This window comes from Lepisma saccharinum, chromosome 17 (assembly GCF_977018435.1).
Source record: "Lepisma saccharinum chromosome 17, izLepSacc3.1, whole genome shotgun sequence".
NCBI lineage: Eukaryota > Metazoa > Arthropoda > Insecta > Zygentoma > Lepismatidae > Lepisma > Lepisma saccharinum.
The window spans coordinates 48,048,399-48,071,304 of NC_139245.1; the positions used below are offsets into that span (position 1 = coordinate 48,048,399).

General features: G+C 36.8%; 1 protein-coding gene across 1 annotated transcript in view; it reads right to left on the reverse strand.

Annotated features, from left to right (window-relative positions):
* Nucleotides 1-22,665, reverse strand: part of LOC146001729 (uncharacterized) — a 109,598-nt gene extending 86,933 nt beyond the window's left edge. Inside the window, exons 1-6 of the mRNA XM_083139421.1 lie at nt 22,628-22,665; nt 21,162-21,267; nt 18,278-18,416; nt 14,652-14,900; nt 6,648-6,734; nt 3,514-3,679 (exon numbers count right to left, since the gene is read on the reverse strand). Of these exons, the coding sequence (XP_082995547.1) occupies nt 3,514-3,679; nt 6,648-6,734; nt 14,652-14,900; nt 18,278-18,416; nt 21,162-21,261 (741 nt within the window). The 5' untranslated portion in view covers nt 21,262-21,267; nt 22,628-22,665. The remainder of the gene's footprint in view (nt 1-3,513; nt 3,680-6,647; nt 6,735-14,651; nt 14,901-18,277; nt 18,417-21,161; nt 21,268-22,627) is intronic.
* Nucleotides 22,666-22,906: the final 241 nt, after the last annotated feature.

Below are 22,906 nucleotides of genomic sequence, written 5' to 3' on the forward strand. Positions count from 1 at the left end.
AGAATATCCATGAAAATATCTTAGTTCTTAGTTTAATTAAACAATAAAGGCAACAAGTTACATGGACTCACAATGATTGACCGTGCAAGTGTACGAATTATTATTTGTTAAAGGACTTTGTCCGCAGATTTCCATTTCCCATGTATGTCTGAGTTGTATAAACGGAAAATATACTCCAAGACTGATATGCGACACACATTTGTACATTAACGAAGTAACTTGCATTACACTATTCATATATCTTACTCTTTTTGACAGAAATGTACTACAAAGAAATAAGAGTGCAAAATTATCCACAATGTATTTGTGAAATACCAAAATTGAACAAAGTTGCAAAAATCTCAATGTTGGGTGTGATATTCACTCATGTAATATTTACCATCGTGCATACAACGCTATGTAACTCAAATTGAAGATGTAAGTGAATTTCATTTCCAATAGCGTGAAAGTCAATGCGCAATCTTCGAAATGCACATTTCCGACAACGTCTTTCACAATAATGTGAACATACAAATCACAATCAACATCGGTTTGTGTTAAATTAATAAATTTGTAGATAATTACAAATCCGACTTACATAAAATGTACATAACAAATCAGTTAGGCTCACTACGTACTTCGCACTAGTTGAACACATTTTCAAGATATTGATGACTTTTCGTGTAGTACTGTCGGTTAAGTTACGTTGTAGATTTTGAACTTCTTTATTTAGTTAAAACAGGTTGAAAGAGGTTGTTTGTAATCTTTAATTTATTTGCTTCATTATGCAGATGTGTGTTTCTCCTTTGTAAACGATTGAATATGTTTTCCAACAACGAAACATTGCTTGCAATTTGTGTATATATCTTCATCTATATATTTTTCTCTTTTTTTGGCAGCATAGTCTTTAGACTGCTTAAGGCACGTCTCCTCATTGAATGTCTTTCGTAGCAGACATCTCTACAAACCTTATCAGCACGTCCTACAAGCGAATCATATTGGGAAGATAAGTGTTTGGGAGAACTACACCATTTCCTCTATTATTTGGTACTAAAGTAATTGGGTGTAATTTTAACGATGGCACTGCAGTTGGCTTCAGCACATTCTTTGGTGGAAAATACAGAAGTTCTGCTTTCAGATCTCGCACATAGTCTTCTTCACAATAATTGGCACTGCACACTTGCATTTTTTACATTTCGTCTACATGCATGAACCCACTGTTTACTTACGCAATTATCAACTGGAAATCTATGATATTTTATGTCAGTTCCTTTAGTTTTCTGGTTGTAGTTTTCATAGCTTCATACAGAACAATTAGACATGATTGCAGTCAACAAGTACAAAAATACAATAAAAATAAATCGAATGCTACAAAATCAACAACCTGCTTGTTCCGATTTTTGCGACGTGTTAGTAGCTAAATGTGCCCCGCATCAAACCCAATTCTTCCCAGATGACGTAATGCATCCACGGACGACTGCGCATATGTACTGCACATAGCAACGAACACCCCCAAACCCGATCCTCCCAGATGACGTAATGCATACGTACTGCACATAGCAACGAGCACCCCCTGATGTTCAGTGACCTGATGATATCTACAACTTGAAAGATAACATCTGAGATCTGTTAAAGGTCACATGAGATACATTACATAAAAAAAATATGACTTGGTGACGTAATGCCCTGGCATGTAGGATTTTTTTTCGATAAAAGTTAGTTGAAAATTATTACAGCAACATAACACTGAAATAACACTTTGTAGTATTTGTGACTACTAATTTGAAATAACACTTTGTAGTAGTTGTGACTACTAAATTTTAAAAATACTTACTTTTGCCAGAATGTTATCAAAGATATTAAACTCACATAGCAGAAAATTTACATTTGCAGTGCTCTTTGCAAGATACATGGCAAATCTGTTGAAATTTGCAAGAAACACACAAAACAAAAAAAAATGCAACCTACTATATTTGAATAAATTCGCAACTTGGTATACATGAAAAATGTGATTAACATGCCCCATCTAATGCACATATAAGTACTTTCAGAAAGGAATTCATGTTTTTTCTACTATTTAGGCCGTTCAGAATTGTTTGAGACCGTGTTCCATGTGCCTATATGCCATAACTAAGAATGGACGTGAGGGTGGTGTGTAAGAGCGGTGACCTTGGACTGTGCACCACCAGAGTTTCATTTTCCTAGCTGCAGACTGTGCCACATGACAGGCATTTTATTTTCACAGTGTAGTCGGAGTTGTTGACAAGTAAGGTGCTGCCAAGTGGAGGTGTATGATATCAGCATTGAATGCAACTACCACGGTCAAAGGTGGACTACGTGGTTCCTGTGGAAAGAAGGTGTGCATAGAGCGACTGTCAAGAAAGGAACCAGCCCTGGATGTTGTCCCTCATCTTGAACTCCTGCCATGATTCAGCAGGTGTCTGAAATAGTAATGAACGACAGGCATGTGACTGTGGAGACTACAGCATGCACCCCATCTGGGAAGGCCGACAATCCACTTCATACTCACCAAGGACCTGAAGTGGGTTCGTAGTGGGTTCATCATGAACTAACCCAGGAACAAAATACTATGCATATGAACTGTTGCAGAGATCTCTTGGACCTTTACGATGAAAATCTAGATGACCTTTCTCGCTCCCTTCGTGACTGAACATGAGTCATTCTTCAGTTATGAAACACCCCAGAAAAGGTAGCAATCAATGGAATGGAAACATCGAGCAGTACACATAGAAAAAAAAGCAACACCGTCACTTTCATGTGGGAAGCAGCTAGAGTCTGTTTCGGGATGCAGGTGGCATCCTGCTTTCGGACTGGCTGCCACAATGTTCCAGGGTGAACAGTGGCACATACTGTGAACTTCTCCGCTGAGTGTGACACGTAATACAGAAACGACAGCCAGGGAAATGTCGAAAAAAGTGTCTCTCTTACATGACAATGCCAGGTCTCACACTTCTGCTCAGACAACAGCAACACTGCAGGAACTAGAATTCACAGTTTGAAATACCCTCCATATTCACCAGATTTAGCTCCTTTGGACTATGCACTCTTTGACGCCATGAAAAAGTCACTGCGGGGTGGGTGTTTCAGGATGCAAAGGCCTTACATGCCGTTGTCCACAAGTGGTGTCGCCACACTCCATGTGGATGGTTCAAACAGATGCTCATAAAACTTCCAGATCATTGGCGGTGATGCCAGGAGGCCTGATAAGTTCACAATCCCAGCTTGTGTTGTTCCACCAACAATCAGGTCAGTCTTAATTAATTCAGGATGACCAAGGACTTTTTTTTTTGTAAGAACATCAGTGTCATTTGGCAAAATTTTGACAGGGCCCAGTGAACCAAAGTCTGGTTATGCCAGTGCCTAAAAATTTTAATTTTCACATTACATGTTGAGTAATTGTTCCTGCCTCATCCCGTGCCATACACTGTTGAATTTTTTAAGGGAAGACTGTGCATACAATGAAAATAAAATAATATGTAAGTATCTCTCAATAGAAAGTAAACAATAGCATACCTGCTGATATATATTAATTTCTTCCTGCAGGGCTGATACCTCTTCCTCCAAATGATTATTCAGAGCACGTAATTCTGATATTTTGGCTGTTTGTTGTGAAGGGGATGAAGGAGAGGAAATCTGTATTAAGTCTCCATCTGAATCTGTACCTCTTTTTAACATATTCCTGCAACATTAAAGAATTAATTAATTTTACCCCAACAGAAGAAAGTAAGTGTAAAAATTATCTTACATTCCTTCTCAATTACCAATATAGTTGAAGTTCTATTCACTACAGAGACCATGTATGTATAAATATTTACTATTGCCCTAAACATATTAGGCCCATTCAATAAATAACGAGGCAGAGGATATTACACCAAAACAATGGTAGTTAGAAATGGGTCGACGGGACCGAAATGGAGGTGCAGGTGTTACGAAACTGATTTGTGCACGTTTTCCCACTAGATGGCATTACGTGTCTGGCAAGATATGCGCAAAGGCTGCTAACCGAGAAGTGGCCGTGTCCAGTCATTCCGGGTTTTCCCTCCACTGAAAAAGTTAAAGACCCTCCACACTAGTGTCGGCAAGGTCATGCTTTTGTTCTTCTTCGATCGGAAGGGGCTGCTCCTCGTTGACTTTCTGGAGCATGGAGCTACGGACAATGCCCAGCGGTATTGTGAAACGTTAACAAAGCTCAGGAAGGCAATCAAATCGAAATGTCACAGTGACCTTTCTCGTGGTGTCATCCTATTGCACGACAACGCTAAACCACACACAGCCAATGCTACAAAGTAGGGATGGGACCGATTAATCGGTACTCTATCGGTATCGGCCGATATAGGCATATTGGTGTATCGGTTTATCGGTAAAATTACCGATTATTTTACCGATCCGATATATCGATAAATATCTTATAATTTAGTGCAAAATACTGCCATTTTGTTGTAATTTTTATAGATAATTTCCATGCTCTTCTTTCTAAAAAGTAAATGTCTAAATATTGAGCTTCTCTTGCACTGCAGTCACCTCAAAACACACATTTATTAAGGAGATCAATGAATATTTCAGGTTCTTCAAGGACCATTTCTAATTTTGTATCGGATCGGTAGAATATCGGTTATCGGTATCGGTAAATTTTATATCGGTAGTTTATCGGTATCGGCCAAAATTTCATATCGGCCCATCCCTACTACAAAGGAATGTCTGAAAAAATTCAAGTGGGAAGTCCTGAGGCCCCCCCTTATAGTCCATATCTGTTCCCGTGTGACTTCCACATCTTCGGTGAGCTCAAGAAAGCATTGCAGGGACAATAGTTTCAATCGGATGATGACGTCAAGGAGTATGTGCGCAATTGGTTCCAACAGCAGCCAAAGAAGTTCTACAAGCATGCCATTTTGCAACTGGTGTCAGAATGGGATAAATGCCTAAACAGTGGCAGACAATACTTCTGACGTTCGTTACGTAAGTACTGTGAAATATCCTCTGCCTCGTTATTTATTGACTGAGCCTCATAAAAACACATGATGAAAGTCTGTTTGTGTTTAATATATGTAACCTAACTTATTTTACCTATTTTAGAATCTTAAAGCACCTATTTTAGGAGCTGTAACTAGAGGCACATATTTTTGGTAAAGAAAAAACAAAATTTTGGTACAAAAACAGTCAATTTCGGGTTGAAATTGGTAAATAAAATAACATTTTGGTGTTATAGGGGTGAAAAATCGGATCAAAAGTGGTATATAAAATTACATTTTTGTTTTAATATTGTAAACATAATTCTAAATTTGATTTAAAACTGCACTTATTACACAAAATAAACATATCCTTTCTAATAGCACATTTATGTATTACCAGAGTATTAAGTTTATTCCTGTATAAAGGGGTTCCATATTTTCTTACCGAATATTTACAGCAGAAATAATCGATTTTCCGTGAATTGCATAACTCACAGGATAATTCAAACTTCAGAAAGTGTAGTGTCGGTAAATATACTCTAAATTTCGTGTTTGAGTCTGTTTAGCATTTTGCAGTTCATTTCACATCATTTCGTGACAAAACAGGGTATGAAAATGCACCTCACAACTTTCAGAAACATGAAAAATTAACATTACAATGTGTTATTTCACATTTCATGTTTTCGTCAAAAATGAAATGTGCATGCCTATACCTATAACTGACTTTTTAGAACCTAAAAATCCCATGTCTACATGTCCCAAGTTGTGAGTCTTGTCAGATGGTTATTTCATTCTCAAAATCCAGTTTCTCATATATTTTATTAAGCAATGCTTCCCAAAGTATTTTTTTATTTCTTTGCCACTGATGGCATCTGTGAGAATGGAAGCTTAGGGGTGATGATTCTTAAGTCCACACGAACAATTATTTGCATTAATTTCACACATACGTATTAAATTACAGTTGCATATTATTTCACAATTTAATCTGGCACAAGTAATTTTTGTTCAACAATCATTGTAGGTATGTTTCTCCTGACTACTCTTTCCCTGACATTCTAACTTTGGGCAATCTTTTCTTTGATTTTAATTTTTTCCTAACCCCTTAAGTATGGGATTTTCTGAACAAGTCGACCATTACCCAACAGGTAATGCAAGTCAAGTTCCCGATTGAATAGTGGTAATATCATCACCTTGTAATCAAGGGGTCCTTGGTTTGATACCTGGTGGAGAAACATTGCTCTTCAAATCATAGGTCCAGTCTCGATTAGCCTATATGCACACAACGTGAACTTGAAACAAAACTTCAAACAAGTGTGTCAAACAAATTTTGTTTTTGAGCTACACTTTGGTTTTATATTATGCACAACAGCAGACAACGTGTAACTTATATTCCTTTTAATTTTCTTCCTCTTCTGCTACTGTTTTTGTTTTTACTACAGCCAGCAAAATCTCAAGTAACGTTAATTGTTACATTGTCACTGCCTAGGCATATATATAAGCCACCACAGTCGATTCTAGTCAAAGCAAACTCAAAGTGTATATAAAGGCCTTCCACACTGCAACAACATATTGAGAATGTTCACTCTCACATTGAAGTAGTAATAGTTAGGAATTTCAACTTGGCAGAATACAATGTTGACCCTTATCTCAAAACTAATCATCACTACATTTCATCCTACATACATAATACGGAAATACCTTTCTCCTGGATAAACAACCTTCCCTTGCTCCTTGCCTGACATATTTGAGTAAACAAGACATGGCAATACAACTTCTGGAGGAAACCTGCAGAAACAACTTCCTGTAGACATACAAAGTTTAGAGATCTCTTACTAATTAACTAACTAAACTAACTCTCTAGCATTCTTAAACCCAAAGGTTTATGGCTGTAGCAACACAAGCCTTCCATCTGTCCCTATCCTGAGCAAGATCAATCCTATATTTTCCATCCTTACCGATTTCCTTCAGGCCCATCTGAACGTTATCCCTTCATCTTTGTCTTCGACTTCCTCCAGGTCTCTTAACATCAGGTTTCTCAACAAGAATTCTGTAAACTCTACTTTCCTCTCCCATAGCCTGCCCACCTAAGTCTTCTTGATTTTTTTTTTTTTTAAAAAAGAACTCTTCCAGGGTGGCCACTTCATGACCATCATAAAAATCAAGTTTAATTCCCGGTTTCCAAGCCAATCTTCTTAAATATTCAAGGGTACAAGCAGATGTTTTCTCTATTGCAACCTTACGTATGCCTATCACCATCCACACACACATAAATGCACAAATATATTAGCAATATAAAGGGTCTGTGTAATTCCAATGTATCCAAAAATAATTTCACATACTCAGATTCAAAATACATCTAAAAACAATGCAAATCACAAATGTTACGGTATATACTAATCTATGAAAAACTGTTAATTGTACAAGAATTTCAAACTCAAATTTAACTACTCATCTTCAAGATATCTTATCTTACAATAATCTTCCATCTGTCAGACAGTTTGTTTTGTAAAGGACACTAACAAAGCAAACGGACGGAGAGAATTTGGTTTTCTTTTACACACAGCTTTCTTCTCCATTTTCGATAAAAATCAAAGTCAAAAAAAATTAATGTGATTTGGATTAATAATAATAATAAAAGTTGCAATTCTTCACATCTAAGGAGAAAAACTTGGGCAGAATTCCCAGAGCCAATAATTCACGCATTATTCCCAGAATTCCTGGTGAGTGGTCTTACTAATTATGAACCTAAAAAATTTAATTTAAGACTACTTCACTCAAGAGGAGATAACAAATATAAAAACATACCAAATAATATAAGTGCTTCTTTCCTGGAACATAACAGGGTGTCCACGGTAGTGTCAACACAAATATGTAATTTCTGAATTTCCACAGGTTAAATTATTTATGATGTAAACAATTTCTACTGCTTGATAATATTTTCTTCAGCAATATTTTTAAGCTCTTATCTTTGCAAGGTCAAAACCATTGAAGCTAAATTTTTATCACATGGATTATGTTCCAACTTTATGTTTGAGAACAGCTTGTAAGTTTACAACGTACACTACCGTCCCGTTTAACCAAATTTGATGGGACCGATGGTGCTTCAGTTGAACGAAAATTTGGTTAAACCGGAATAAAAGTTTTTTTTTTATATACAGTACAACGATTTCAGGTGCATCGAACTGATTTACAAATCTCAACTGGCAGGTGTCTCTTGTTCTTGAGCATACAGCACAGTACGCATGCTAAAAATAGACAGGGATGGGGGAGTGGGTGAGTACAGCCAACGCATCGTAACAATGAACTTACTCTTTGATAATTAACTGTTAGACCAAAACAAAGACAAAAGTGCTTTGTCGGTGCTCCCGTGTAAAACATGGTCACGTACGAGTAATGGTTTTTTTTTTAGTGATTTGGTTAACCCGGAAATTCAGTTAATCGGGATTTGGTTAAATAGGACTGTGGTGTAATGTACACTGAGCATGATGTCACTTCCTTGGTCGCTACAGTTATGACATCCTTGAAAACAGCACCTTACACCCTACACACAAATTACGTTCCCTGATGGAGGGATGAGAGGTAATTGCATTTAGTGTGCAAGCATGAAAGAACTATGGTGCACATTCATTAAGATTAAAAGTGTTCCATTGCAGCCCTGGAAAAAGGACAGTCTGAAGCTAAAAATAGAGAGAGTTTCCAAGAGATATACTGCGTAATTAAGAGCATGTGAACATGTTTATCTTATCATGGTGTCTACAAATTTGTAAAAACAAATTCCCCTGACTTTTCCAGACAAAGAATGAAAATTTTCCAGAACAAACATTAGGGCAATTTCTGTATTTAAGCCTGTGTAGAAAACTTACTATATTTTACTAAACACCACACTTAAGATTCCACTTAACCAAGTTTTTATAATATTCATTTCACATGTTAAAAGTAAAAACGAGAAGGGAAACTGAACAGAAATTGATTGTTGGATAGGTACATTAAAGGCCAGCTTTTATGTAATACTTGTCATCTTTTAGTAAATACAGAAACCTTTTATTAATAAAAAATCATAACAATGATAGCAAATACACAATTATAGTAAAATTTGGTAATATCAACCAAATACAACGTAAAAATTGCAACAAGAAAGTGGTAAATACCAACAGCCACTTACTGCAGTAGATTTCTACTTCATCATCCTTCACCGTTTCTTGCCTCAGACGGTCGGCATAGATTTCTACTTGAAAATAGTTAAAAAATCACTTCCTTTCATAGAGTATATCAAGTGCAATTTCTGCTGTCACTGCAGGTAATACTCATTATATGAAACTGAAGTATAGTCTGTCCACTACGAATAAAAAATTATGGTCCTTCTTGGTTCAAAAACATACTTCTAGTGCACTACAAAAATGTTGAATTTTCCAGAAAAAAGTAAATTCCCTGACATCTCCAGGTTTTCCAGACTGGTAGACACCATGTTTCTTTTATATTGCAGGCACACTTTCTTAAACACTCGGGAGAAGGAAAAAGTGGTCCACATTGGCTTTTGTAAAAAGTATCTCGAGTCTCTGCACAAGGAGGTCCAAAAAGGTAGGTCACTCTTTTTACGAATATCCATTGTACTGTTCAGAGATAAGAGACCAAAAATTCTTGCACAATCTGTGTAATATATTTTTTCACTTCCTTAATCATTCTAGGAAATTATATTAATGGGTCCACTCCTAGACAAAGAAATCTATTAAATCAAGTAATACATTTTGCTATCTTATTTGTAAGGACAATAACATCAATAACAATAACAACCTGGAAGCAAATTACACAATATTTATGAAAGTATCACAAAAGTAAGAGATCGCATGTAGCCAAATGGTTAGTACTCTCGCCTTTGGTGTGAGCACTTCCTAGGTCCAATCCCTGATGGGAATTCCCAAAATTTCAGTGTTGACCCAGCATCATTAGGACGAAGAAGAAGGCCAGAAGACAGAAGTGATGGGACCACGTATCACCAACTTGTGATGATTTTTTAAATTTAAATTGGATTTTTTTTTATTTAATTAGATTTTTTATATATTTCTTAAAAAAACATGCTTAAAATTGCTTATGTGGTTTTTGGCATCATACATATAGATATATATTTATTACAGATAGGCTTTTCTAGTAAACGTTCCTGGAAACTATTAGGCACATCCAGAAAGTAAGTCTCCCACTTGATTTGAAACAAACATTTGATTTGAAGTCAACATTATACACAGGGGCTCAATCTATGGGGTAGATTTCCATAACGAACAGTTACAGGAGTGACACTGTCGTGTTTCTCTACAAATGAAAATGCTGAGCATATAAAGATTTTAATACTATACACGTAAATTGACGAAAATATATGCACTAAAAAATCGGTCATCGTCATCATGAATGTGCCATGATAACGATATAAAAATATGAAATTAATCTCTACCAAACTCAGCGTATTTTCAACTATCTCTGGTAGAACCTCCTCTGTAGTATGCATTATTCCCAGTCACATTTCGATTTCATAGGTCATCTCCAATTTATCCACACAAAATCATATATAATATTGTTAATATTTTAGCTATCAAACACATTGTCTATTGTGAAATAATAAATTGCACCAGAAGGTGTTGTTTTTCATCTCTCTCTACCTCACAAGCCTTCAGAAATCAATAATTCTTTGGTCAAATGTATCAGATTTGAAATAAATTTTTCATGAGAATCATATGGAAGGCGGATTACCACCCCCCCACCCCCCCTTCAACTGAGATGTTAAAGAAGGAGATCATGCCTGGTCGACATCTAAAACAAAATCACCCTCTCGAAGTAAAATTAAATAACCCGTGAACATAAGAATAAATTATGATACTTCTAAAACTAAGCGATCAGTCACCCACATTTAGATACAACGTTCAAAACTAAGAGGAGAACTAAAAAAAATAAAAGGTCATCCGCTCTTCCATTCCCATGTCACAAGTGCTTGATATGTTGTATTTTTTTAAAAAAAATGAATGACAAGATTTTTTCATATCTCAATATTCTATTTCAGATTACTATAGGTTGGAATAGAAACAACAAAATATACACTTGAAAGTTTGCAGCACTAAAAACCGAGAGCACGAAGAAGAGATGATATACTGAGATGGTATTTCGTCTCGTCCTTATCTGTCCTTCAACACACAAAAGAAATTAGTCAATAAAATGCAAGGAGAGAAGTACAACTTACCAGTCTATTGCTTCTATATGTGGGGACGGATTTCAATACAGTCACAGATCATGTACAGTGATCTTTGCACCTGACTTTTCCTGTACTTTCGGCCATTCAAAATGCAGCTGTTCTTTGGACAATACGTGTACCACCTGACCAAAAAGGAAGGGGGAAAGGGGCTGGAATTCCCAAGAATATGCAATGTACTATGTCTGAGGCGGGTACTCTTTCTCGCACGGTCAACGACCTTGAATGCGGGGGTTCCTAACGAGGGATTATTTCCACAAAGACCAAATTAGCCGTCAGGATATTTTCAAGTGAATCTTGATCCAAAACTGCTCTGCTCCTGAACGAATCCTTGGCTACTGTGTTGGCAAAGTGCATGCGGCTTCCTGACCTACGTCGTCTCTTACTTCAGCTTGGAATGTTGGTTTATGTAAAAAAAACTGAACACAATAAAAAAATTAAAAAAAAGGGTTGGGATATTCACTTTCTCATTGCTGTATGTTTCATAATAGACTAACCCCTTCCCTCTGAAGCTAGTTGAGGAGGCTCCCCCCGAGAGCCTAATTTTATCTTTCTCATATTTTGACTAATAATTTGCACAGTTGGAATGAAATGCCAACTTCCCGGATCTGCGGTGGTCTAGTCTGACTGCCACGCGGGAGACCCAAGTTCGATTCCTAGGGTGGGAATTTTTCCAGCCTTGTTTCCGCATAAAGCGGCTCTGGGGCTCGCCCAACCTTAAACCAATGGGTACCTAGGAACAGCCCTGTGGGGGGTAAAGCCGGCCAGAACGTGGTGCTGATTACAGCAACTCCAAAATGGCAGAGATCCCCTAACTGTGCCTACATGGCACGTGCCATACGCACGGGGAATGAAATGCAACGTTATAACTTTTTAAGACACATTAAAAATATCCTCAATGCATCGATCACAATTTCCAGATAACTTTCAAAATTTTCGGAAAAGCGCTGTCGCAGGGAACCCTGGCTTGACTACGACTGTGGCCCCGGGTGCTGAAAGATAAGAAATTTCGAGAGAAGTTATTGCCAAAATTGCTGCAAGAGCGCAGATTGGGGCAGGCTGTGGGGTGTCAACTTTCATCTGAGGATCTTGTGTATGTGTGTGTTTGCGTGGATCTCATTCACAGGGGGCAGCTAATTCAAATTTCTCTGATATTGATAAATAATTTGCACAGCTAAATTGAATAATAGAAAATACTGTGACATTTTACGACACGCATGGTAGGTCTGTAGCTAAGGGGCATAGGTGTTGAATTTTGTGAGGAGCAGTTGGGGGGGGGGGGGCGAAAGATCTAAACACTGGAAAGAACTTTACGCAAATGGTAGAGATAATTGATGACAGGAGATATATATTATTTTTATGCTGGGAAGGGGGCTCCATAAAGTTCTTATTCCGCAACTGAGGGAACAGCACCGATATGATCGAGATGGTTCTTTTCATTCTCTCGTCTTGCCTGGAAGTAGAGGTTTACGTTCTCGGTCTTGTGTTCACTTGTAAATAAATTCCTATCTTGTACTGGGTCTCATCTTGAAGTGTAAAACACCTGTTCTGTTCGCTTCTCCTTCTAGATTTTTACAGAGGTGTGTCTCATTCTTTGTCTCGTTTCGACAAGTCTTGGAGGATCTAGTCTCATCTTATCGTAGATGGAAAAGAAGAGATTTAAAATTAAGATGTCCTCTGGCAGCTCGTCCCCCACTCCTTTCCCACCGGGATACACTGGGTTTATTGCTTCACACCGACCTCGCCTGTATGTACAAAACCTGGTAGATTCAATGGAAACCTGGAGACGTGGCTGCAATTCTAACCTACACGTCAATCTTTCTGTCAAGCTCTTCTTGCTGGTAGCGAAAACGTGAGGCTACGTTGATCCAAGTAGCGCAAAAATATTTTTTTTCCAAAACCAGAGATAAGTTCGAAAAAATTTAGTCTCATTTTATCATGTGACTGGGCTACAAAAAAACTATATTGCCCACCCCCCCTATGATGAGTGGGGGGGGGGCAAGTTGCCCACCCTCCCTGACCCCAGTTCTGGCATCCTTGATCTCCATGCAGGACAAAGTTCAAACAGACTGTCGGTGCGCAAAGTGATGTGCATGGCGTTCTGGGACAGACAAGGCATTCTGCTCATCGAGTTTCTGCCCAGAGGTGAGACTGCGAATGCTAACATTGCGACGAGCTATTCAGAATAAGCGACGCGGTAAGCTCAGTGCCAGGGTGATCTTGCTGCACGACAAAGCGAAGCCGCATATGGTTAGGCACACTGCAGCCCTTCTGGACAGATTTCGTTGGGAGGTGTTCGATCATACATCATACTGCCCGGATCTCGCTCCCAAGTGATTACCACCTGTTCTTGCACCTGAAAAAGTTCCTGTCCGTTCAACATTTTCACAGCGACGAAGAGGTTCAGACGGCTGTCACACAGTGGTTCGACAGCCAGGCAGCAGACTTCTACAACGCAGGTAAACAGAAGTTGGTCCCACGCTATGACAAGTGCCTGAATTCTGTTGACAAGTAACTGGACAAGTGCTGTATCTGTGGCAATAAATCATTGAATGAAATAATGTTTCCTTTTTGTGCACGACCTCAGGGAAACTTACTTTCTGGATGTGCCTAATACTTAAACATTATCATTAAAGCAATTAAAATAAATACTTGTGAACACATTTTCTGTTTCTGATACTGTGTTTATGAACCTACTATGAAAATGTTTGTTGAATGTGTTAACGAAACTACAATAATTTCAGTAACTTTTCTTCTAGTGAAAATAAAGCATTCTGATGTACTCTATAAATGTAACTTAAAATATATTTTACAGTCTTTGTAGCTGAATTTTGGCATTTTTTAAATGATAGTTTGCAAAGTATCAGCTGCCATGTTTATTTACAGTGTAATGATAATGACACTATTTATGGTTTCACATGATTAGTGTTTTGTATATTTTTCTACATAAAATGTTTGCTATTTTTGCCTATAAAAATACTTGAATTTTAAATCAAGAGAAATTTAAGTGTGTTTACATATTGCATTTCGTTTCATATCAGCTTCACCAAATCAGTACATATATTTTGTTTCCTTTCCTTTCATTTCTTAGTGGCTGATAAAGGTAAAAAAAGGTAAAGTGCTCCCCTGTGCATAGCACCATGCCATGAAGGCGTATAGGAGCTAATAAACACCACTAAATGTTTACAAGATTAATGTACTTTCACCAAAAGTGACTCTGATATCTACAAAATCCTTATGTACATTATTTATTTCAAGTAATTTAAATCAGCGATATTTAAAAAAAGAAAATCACCTGATTTAAACCAACCCACCTTGCATATTGCCCAATGCAAAGCCACCTGGTAGGCCCTTGCCCTCAAAGGGCTGTTGCGAAAAAGAGTTTAGTTTTTATCACATAAGCATAGGAATAGGGTATTGGTGAATCAATTATTTCCAAGACTAAAATTAATCAGTAATGAAATGCATACCCCATTCTGCATGCTGGAGTAGACTTGGTGGAGGCTCGTCCGCAGCTCTTGCTGCCACTCACAGAGAGGTTGGTGAGGCTCGTCAGCTGCTTCTTGGCTACATTCAGCCTCTCCTTCAGGATGTGGTTGCTCTGCTCAACCTCTCTAATCCTCTGCAGGTAATCTTCTTCCTTCGCAATGCAATCTCTATGGCAAGTTCCGTCAATCCGCTTATGCTCGTTTACCAACCTAAGCAATTTTGCAGCTAGCCTGTGTAAGGGGGGAAAAAATAGTGACAAAGATGGCATCCCGGTCAGCCTCACTCATTTTTCATTCAACTATGAATAAAACTCCAGCAAACAAATAAATAAATATATTTAATCAAACTAAAAATAAATGTCTCATAAAGGGAGCATGTGTTCTCCTGAAATGTCACAACGAAAAACTGTGTTTTTATGCTTGTAATAACCGCAGACTACAAGAGAAATAAACAAACAAATGCTTTAAGTGTCAGCATTTGAAATTAATATTTGATATGGATGAGACAGATTAGCTGGATATCTAAAATCTGATATATTTATAAATAACCTGTAATTTAGAGTAAAATTCTGTAATTTTGTTGTTATTTTTGTGAATATTACTGCATTATTCATGTTATGGGTTTGCAAAGTAATGTCTAAATACAAATTTCCTTTTCTAAATTAACACCGATTGCAGACTTTTGTTATTTATGTTCTTCAAGAAACATCGGGTCTCCCTGATAGCATTGTGGTAATGTTGTCATCTTGTAAATCAAGGGGTTCTGGGTTCGATACCAATGGAGGCACACAGAGGTTCAGATCACACTTTAAACTGCAGTCCAGTCCCGATTAGTCTTTCTGTGCATGAAGTGGACTTAAAAACAAAATCTAACAAACAAAGTCAAGGAACATCTGCAAATGCACATTGGATTGGTAATGATAAGTTTGATTGGTATCAGCAAAGAATATATTTTGGCCCATCTTTACTATTTAACTGTATTATGTATCAGGTCGTTGCACATGAAATGTCAGAATTTGGGATGACATAAGTTGGATATTCCTAGGGATGTGCCGAAGCTGATTACTGATGTATGAATATCGGCCGAAATTGACATAGGGAAAAATCTGATATTTAAATCGGAACCAATCCTACACTTTTACCTTCTAATAAGATTTATATTTCAATTTTGTAATATTTTCCTCTCATTCAGAGGATCACCCTACCTCAAAATCAGAAATAGAACAGTAAATTGATGAACCGACTGTTCCACGTGACCAGGATCTGATGTTGTATTGGAAATTCAAAAATGTGTATTCACACCTGAAGCAAGTGGTGAGAAAATACTGGGGCATACCTGCTGCATCAGTGTTCAGTGAATGAGTGTTCAGTGTTGTGATAAGAGAACAAGTAGGTTACTCCCAGAAGGGCTTCAAAAACTCATGTTTCTGAACTTGAATCTGCCAGCATTAAAAGAACAAGAATTCAAATTACATTTCAAAGAACTGCTTGTGTATTAAAGTTAAATCTCTGAGTATGTTAATAATATGCAATAGAAATGTACATAGCAAATTTATTTTTGCCATGCTAAAAATAACATTCCATTTCTGTTGAATAATCTTATGTATCGGAATCGGTTAAATATCGACATCGGTTCCAAAGATTATCAGTGAGTACATCGGCATCAGTAAATTTTCAGCTTCATTACATCACTAGACATTCCCAAATGCTGCCAGTGTATTGAAAAGTGGTGAAGTGAGCATGGAATCAATTGAATACAAGCATGTCGTGTACCATATGCACATAACATGGACATAAGGCAAATATGCCTACTTTACCTTTACGAGTTTAAACTTGACCACAACACAGCAGAGACAGCCAGGAAAAGAAACAGAGCATAAGGATCAGGTACAGTAAATAAACGAACCATAGAGTGATGGTTCAAAAAATTTCCGATCCGGCGATACGACTCTTCAAAGTGAACTGCATTAGGAGCTATCGACAATGATGAACTGCAAGCACATCTAAACCTCACCAAACTGTAAGGGACATGGCAGTGACATTGGGTGTACATTACTTCAGTTTCCCGGCACTTGTAAGAACTTGGAAAAGCTGCCTGGAAGTGTACCTTTATCTGCTCTCCAGGTACTGAAATGTTCTCTTTTTGCACAAAGTAGTCACATGCGATGAAAAATGGATAATTTATGATAATCGTTGCAACTCTGCACAATAGCTAGACGACGATGAGGCCCCAAAACCCCATCTGAAACAGACACATCATCCGAGGAAGATAATGGTGAAACAATGACTGCTGAGAAGTATTGCACCAGCTGGATGAAATGCTTAAAAAATTACGAGTTAAGCAGCGTAGATTGATCAACATAAATGACGTTTTAGTGCTTCATGACAAAGTGACTCCCCACGTGGCAAGAACAACAGTGCAAACACTACTCAGCCTGCACTATGAGACTCCCCCACATCCAAATCACTCACCAGATCTCATGCCAACATACTACCACTTGTTTAAGCATTTGGACCATTCCTTCGTGGGAAAAAAGTTCCCCAATGAAGCAGATGTCATAAAAGCCTTTGAGGAATTTCTTCAGTCCAGAATGTTGAACATCTACGATAGTATCTCATTGGCAGAAGCGTGTATAGCATCGAATGGTTCCTATTTTCATTAATAGTAACAGTTCCTTTCTACTGAGTTACTGTTATTCGAAGTTTCACTATCAAATCCCGACATTACGTGTGCAACGACCTGATGACTGTAACAAGATAACCTTTTGGATGGGCGAAAAATATTTCGCACTTAAAACATAATCTGATACAATTGGATCATATAATTAATATCTACCATTTACATTATACGTACTTCTTAACTTGGGTTCTTTCTTTGTTCACACCTTTAACCCATTCCTATTACCACATCTTACACCTCTTCAGAGCACAATATGTTCTAAGCAGGGTTGTTAAAGGTCCAGAATTTTTTAATAAATTCAATTCCGGTCCAGGAGAGAAAAACAGGAAGCGAAAATGGGTTCTGAGCCATAAAGAACCTTTCTATCTGTAAAGTATTTCAATTTGGTACAGGAACCTTCTTTCCGGAAGAACTTAATACAGTCCAGGGACTTATTTTCTGGATCAATTTAAATACGGTCCAGGAACCTTTTTTCCGAATAAATTTAAATACGGTCCAGGAACTTTATTTCAGACCAGGAACCTTTTTCAATTAAAAAATATGCAATTTGAACCAAATTTAAATTGTGGGAGATAAAAGGTTCCAGTCCTGTAGCAGAACCCAATAGAACACATTAGAATTTATAAGTTCCTGGACTTTTAACAGCCCTGGTTCTAAGTTAAGCACCTTTGTTGTCTGGCCAAAACATTGAGGAATTGAATGTAAGCAAAAGTTTGGCACAGATTGTTAAAGTGGAATGCGAATCATTGTGTCTCCAGCAGGAGACTCTTCGTTGGAAAGCAACAGTATTAGCTGGTACAATTTTGCTCAGGGCAAGTAAAAAGACAAAATACATTTGTAACTTCATATTGCAAAGGAGAGGGAAATGTGCAAATTTAAACAAACAAATGATTTATACCACCAAAATTAAAACTTCATCTCTAATCACCTTTTGATCTTTTCTTCCTGCTGATTGCAATTTTTCTTGTGAGACAAATTCTCCTGGATGAGCTGCATGCAGCGATCCTCCAGCTCCTCCCTGTTCAGCTTCCTGAGATAATAGCACTGATGGGTCACGCTGGCATCTGCTGAAAACAAATACACATGAAGGTAAAGTCCTCTACAAAAAAAAAATAGCACCACTCTTAAAAATTGTATGTTTAGTGTGATTTAATAAAAATCATGATTTTTTTATCCACCCTGTATGCGACCATGGCTCCTCCCTTGCTCTTGTCCAGTTCACTCACAGGCTCGGAACAAAAGAAATTGTTTTCTATATCGTCCAGTTGCAGGAAGATCACATAATTCATAGCGGAGCACAAACGCAGTGATGCTATTTTTTTGTGATGGGCTGTATATGTGGTAAAAGATCTTATAGACTTTAACATTAAATCCTTAAAGAGAAATGTATTGTAATTAGGTCATAGTAAGGGACCTCAATTCCAAATGTTGCATATCTAAACAGGTTCTAATCACATTTTTCATTAATTCAAAATGGCAAAATTTGCCTAAAATGCAAAATGTGGCCTTTTCGCAAATTTCAACATAGTTTGCACTTAAATTTTTTAAAAAAAGTTCATTTATGGGTGCATAGCATGCACGTTTTCCAAAATTTTATCCCCCAAAAAAACTATGGCGTGTGTTATGCAGGAATAATATCGAGAGCTACAAGATGTCACATATAAGTGTATATTTCAAATGATTTTTCACCTTGTATGTGAATATTTTGCATCACCAAGAAAAGTTACTTTGTTCTGGTGGATGATCGAGCAGGCTAGTCATCTATAGTCACAAGAGAGCCACAATATTGTTTTTTGTCGCACGTGAAACCCTTGCATCACTGAGCAAAGTGATACAGTTTTTGGGGGAGATTCAGTACCCACAGTGTCACATGGGAGCCTTTATATCAGCATTAGTTACCTGAGATATAATGGAAAAAAATTTCTTCAAAAATCATATGCAAAGATAAAATGAAGCAGGCATTAGCCATGTGACCTACAAATAAACATACTAGTTTGAAAGTGTAATTTTAGGTATATATATGATTGCTTATGATTAGAGGCACAAAATTTTGGTAAATAAAAAAGCAAAATTTCGGTACAAAAACTGGGTCAATTTCGGGTTTAAAAGCGGTAAATAAAAAAAAAAAATCGGTGTTATAACGGTGAAAAATTAGATGAAAAGTGGTATATAAAAATACATTTCGGTTTTAAAATTGTGAATATAATCCTAAATTTGATTTAAAAATTACAGTTATTACACAAAATTAACACTTCACTTCTAATAGCATATTTATGTTGTTATCAAAGTATTAAGTTTATTTCTGTGCAAAGGAGTTCATTTTTGTTTCTCCAATATTAACAGCAGAATTAATCAATTTTCCGTGAATTGCATAACTTACAGGATAATTCAGACCTCAAAAGGTGTTGCGTCGGCAAATAAACCCTAAATTTCGTGTTTAAGAGTTAATTTCGCATTTTGCAGTTCTTTTCGCATAATTTCGTGACAAAACATGGTAGCAAAATGCATCACACACCTTTCAAAAACATGAAAAATTAACACTACAATGTGTTTTTTGACATTTTGTTTTTTCGTTAAAAACGAAATATGCATGCCCCTACTTATGATGTTGCCAAATTCTGGCAATGTGAATTGTCTGTGGTGAGTCACTTGTTACTTTTGTGTGTGTTTTGAAAGTAAAATGTAACTGATGTAGTAACAAATAGGAAATGTATTGGAAAACACATTTCATGTGGTTATGTCTGAGCGCATAATTTCAATGCATTATTTGTAGATTCTTGTTACGTTTCTGTTTGTATTTTCCTAGAATTTGCACCTTTCTTTTTTGGTGCGCGTGTGTAACAAAATTTATTTTAAAAAATTGGTCTGGGATTTGAGGAATTTGAGGAATTGGAAAACAGAAATTTATAGAATTAAAAAAAGGCAACTGAAATGATATTTTTGTTAGGCATGTAAGGTTTCATGGTGATAGTACACAATACAATATATTATTTTTTGAAATTGAATATGTTTTGTGCATGTATTATGAAAATTCCTTTAAAAAGTGATGAAAGTGGTCTAGGATGTGACGAACTGGACATGCCTTGGTCACATTTCAGGACTAAGTATCTCCATTATTTGTTGTTTCTGTGTGTTGAAATAACTTTGTCATGGTAAAACATCGAAATCCGTAGATTAAAAAAAAAAAGTTGAAATTTTCAAGGGTGTATCGTTGGACACACTGTTTCCATTACCCATGGACAAATTGGAGCATTTTGGAATCATTTTCAACTTCTGAATGTATCCACTGAGCCTTTATGAAGGTTTTTGTAGATAGAAAACCACTTTTAACACTTGCGTTTCCTCAAATTCAACACCACTACCAATCAAATTGTAGTAAGGAGCGACTAACCTATATGTGTGCATGCTGAATCTTTCAAACTTATCCTTTTATTCTATCTTTATTAAATAGTGGGCACTTGCTATGGCCTCTCAGGTATTATGATAATAATAGTACAAAACTTTATTTCACTGAAATATCTCTGTTCATTACAAAGTTAGTGATTTAAATGTGAGTAGGATTTTTGGAAAACCCTGTATTTTGTCACAGAAGCCCAAATTTACAAATTGATGATGGAAAATATAGTTTAAATTTTGTACACATTTATTGGTACATATTTTGCTCATTTTTAAAATATACATTCGTAATTGTTTTTATATCTGATACAAGTGATATTATATTTGATAAAATGGTCTTAATAGCCATGGGATAGTTTCGAGCTCTGCAGATATGGGCATGGATCATCTTATTAACATACACAAATGATACATACCCCTTGCTCCTGTAATGCCTGCAGACACATTGTGTTTCTGTCTATCTGCAGCAACCTCCTTCACAGGTACAAGGTCGCGCCCTGGATCATCAGCCATCATTAAGTACTGCAACAGAAAATACATATCGACTTCGAGTAATGGAGTTCACAAGCATCTAAGAAGAAATATTATCATGTAACATTTTCAACATTGTCTAGCTACTCTTGAAACATTGTCAAGTCCCCAAAACTACTACAAAACGTTTCTTTATTAATATCTGCGCTTCAGGGCCTACCAAGGGAATTTTAATTGGAGCAACATTTAGTCAGTGTGTTGAGTACCAGCACTTCTTTAACATGGTGGTAACAGTTCTGAATTTTTAATGATTTTTGTTGGAGTTTTTTTTATGAAGTGCTTTAGAATACTGGAAACAACTGTGGAAGTACGTTCGAAGCTTGGAGAAACTTGATTAAATGTTTGATCTAGCACAAACACATTTCTTCATTCTTACAGAAGAAACTACTTACAGAAATTACTTTCTATAGCATTGCGGGTCATTGTGGAAGTGTGTAACCGTTTTCTGTTTAGGGTATCTAGCCACACTGACCATTCACGATAGCCCCACAAACCATTCACATAGTGTTAGGTTAGGCAAACATAGTAAAAAAAAATTGTTGTTTCTTCTTTATTTAAGTATACATCTTTCAGTGTTTGCAACATTCAAGATAGCCACAATGACTTGTTTATTGCTATAGAAAGTATTTTCCGTAAGTAGTTTCTTCTGTAAAAATTAAGAAATGTGTTTGTGCTAGATCGAACATTTACCGAAACTTGGTTTCTGGTGGACTCGGACACCAGTTTTGGTGAATTTTCATGAGAGGCCGAAGGGGTTTTTGCTTAAGACCAGATATCACATCAACGGGTGTTCAAAGGTGTGCTGTTTTAATACTAAGAGCCGTAAACTGACTCACATAACCTATCAACGAAATGATTTATCGGTACTTTATTAATGCTAAGAGGTGTAAACTTGACTCGCCTAACCTAACAAAGAAAGGATTTATGAATATTTTATTAATGCTAAGAACCCTAAACTGTTCTACCTAACAACGAAAGATTTTAGTGACGAAATGCCCCCTTGCATCCTATGCACATGAAGGAGATGGCAACACAGTCAGTACTATCCAAGCTGACAGCAAAGGAATGGCTGCTCGCAGAATCATAAAGGAGTATATGGAAGGGAAAAAAATGTTCTTCAGAAAACGTGCAGTAAGTAATTTCTAAGACTTTGGAGTATGTGTTAACAGACATAATTAGTAATCGAACAAAAAAAAAAAAAAATGCCTGTGCACCATGATAAATTCGGAATTAAACAATCGGATCTTGGGCCAATATTTTCGCAAAGCATCCTCCTATGTCACCATGTTAAACCATAGGCACATCCCTCTAGCTAACCCTAAGGGTTGACCAAACAAAACACCCAACTAACATTTTCCACTTTAGGCGCCGACTTGACAAGGGTTGATAGGTAAGCATACGTTCGTAAACCGCTAAAATATAAAGATCATTCATCCAAGGAATGCTAATCCTGAATTTTTACATGTTCAGTTTCTATCATGATAAGACTACCGATGATCGGTACTCTTTTTAAAAAATATAAGAATTCAACAAGAGACGAATGCTACTTACTGCTGGTACAGTTTACAGTTTTGTTTACTTCTGCTTTGCACAGTTTAGAGAACATTAAGATTTATAAATAGTTTATTTG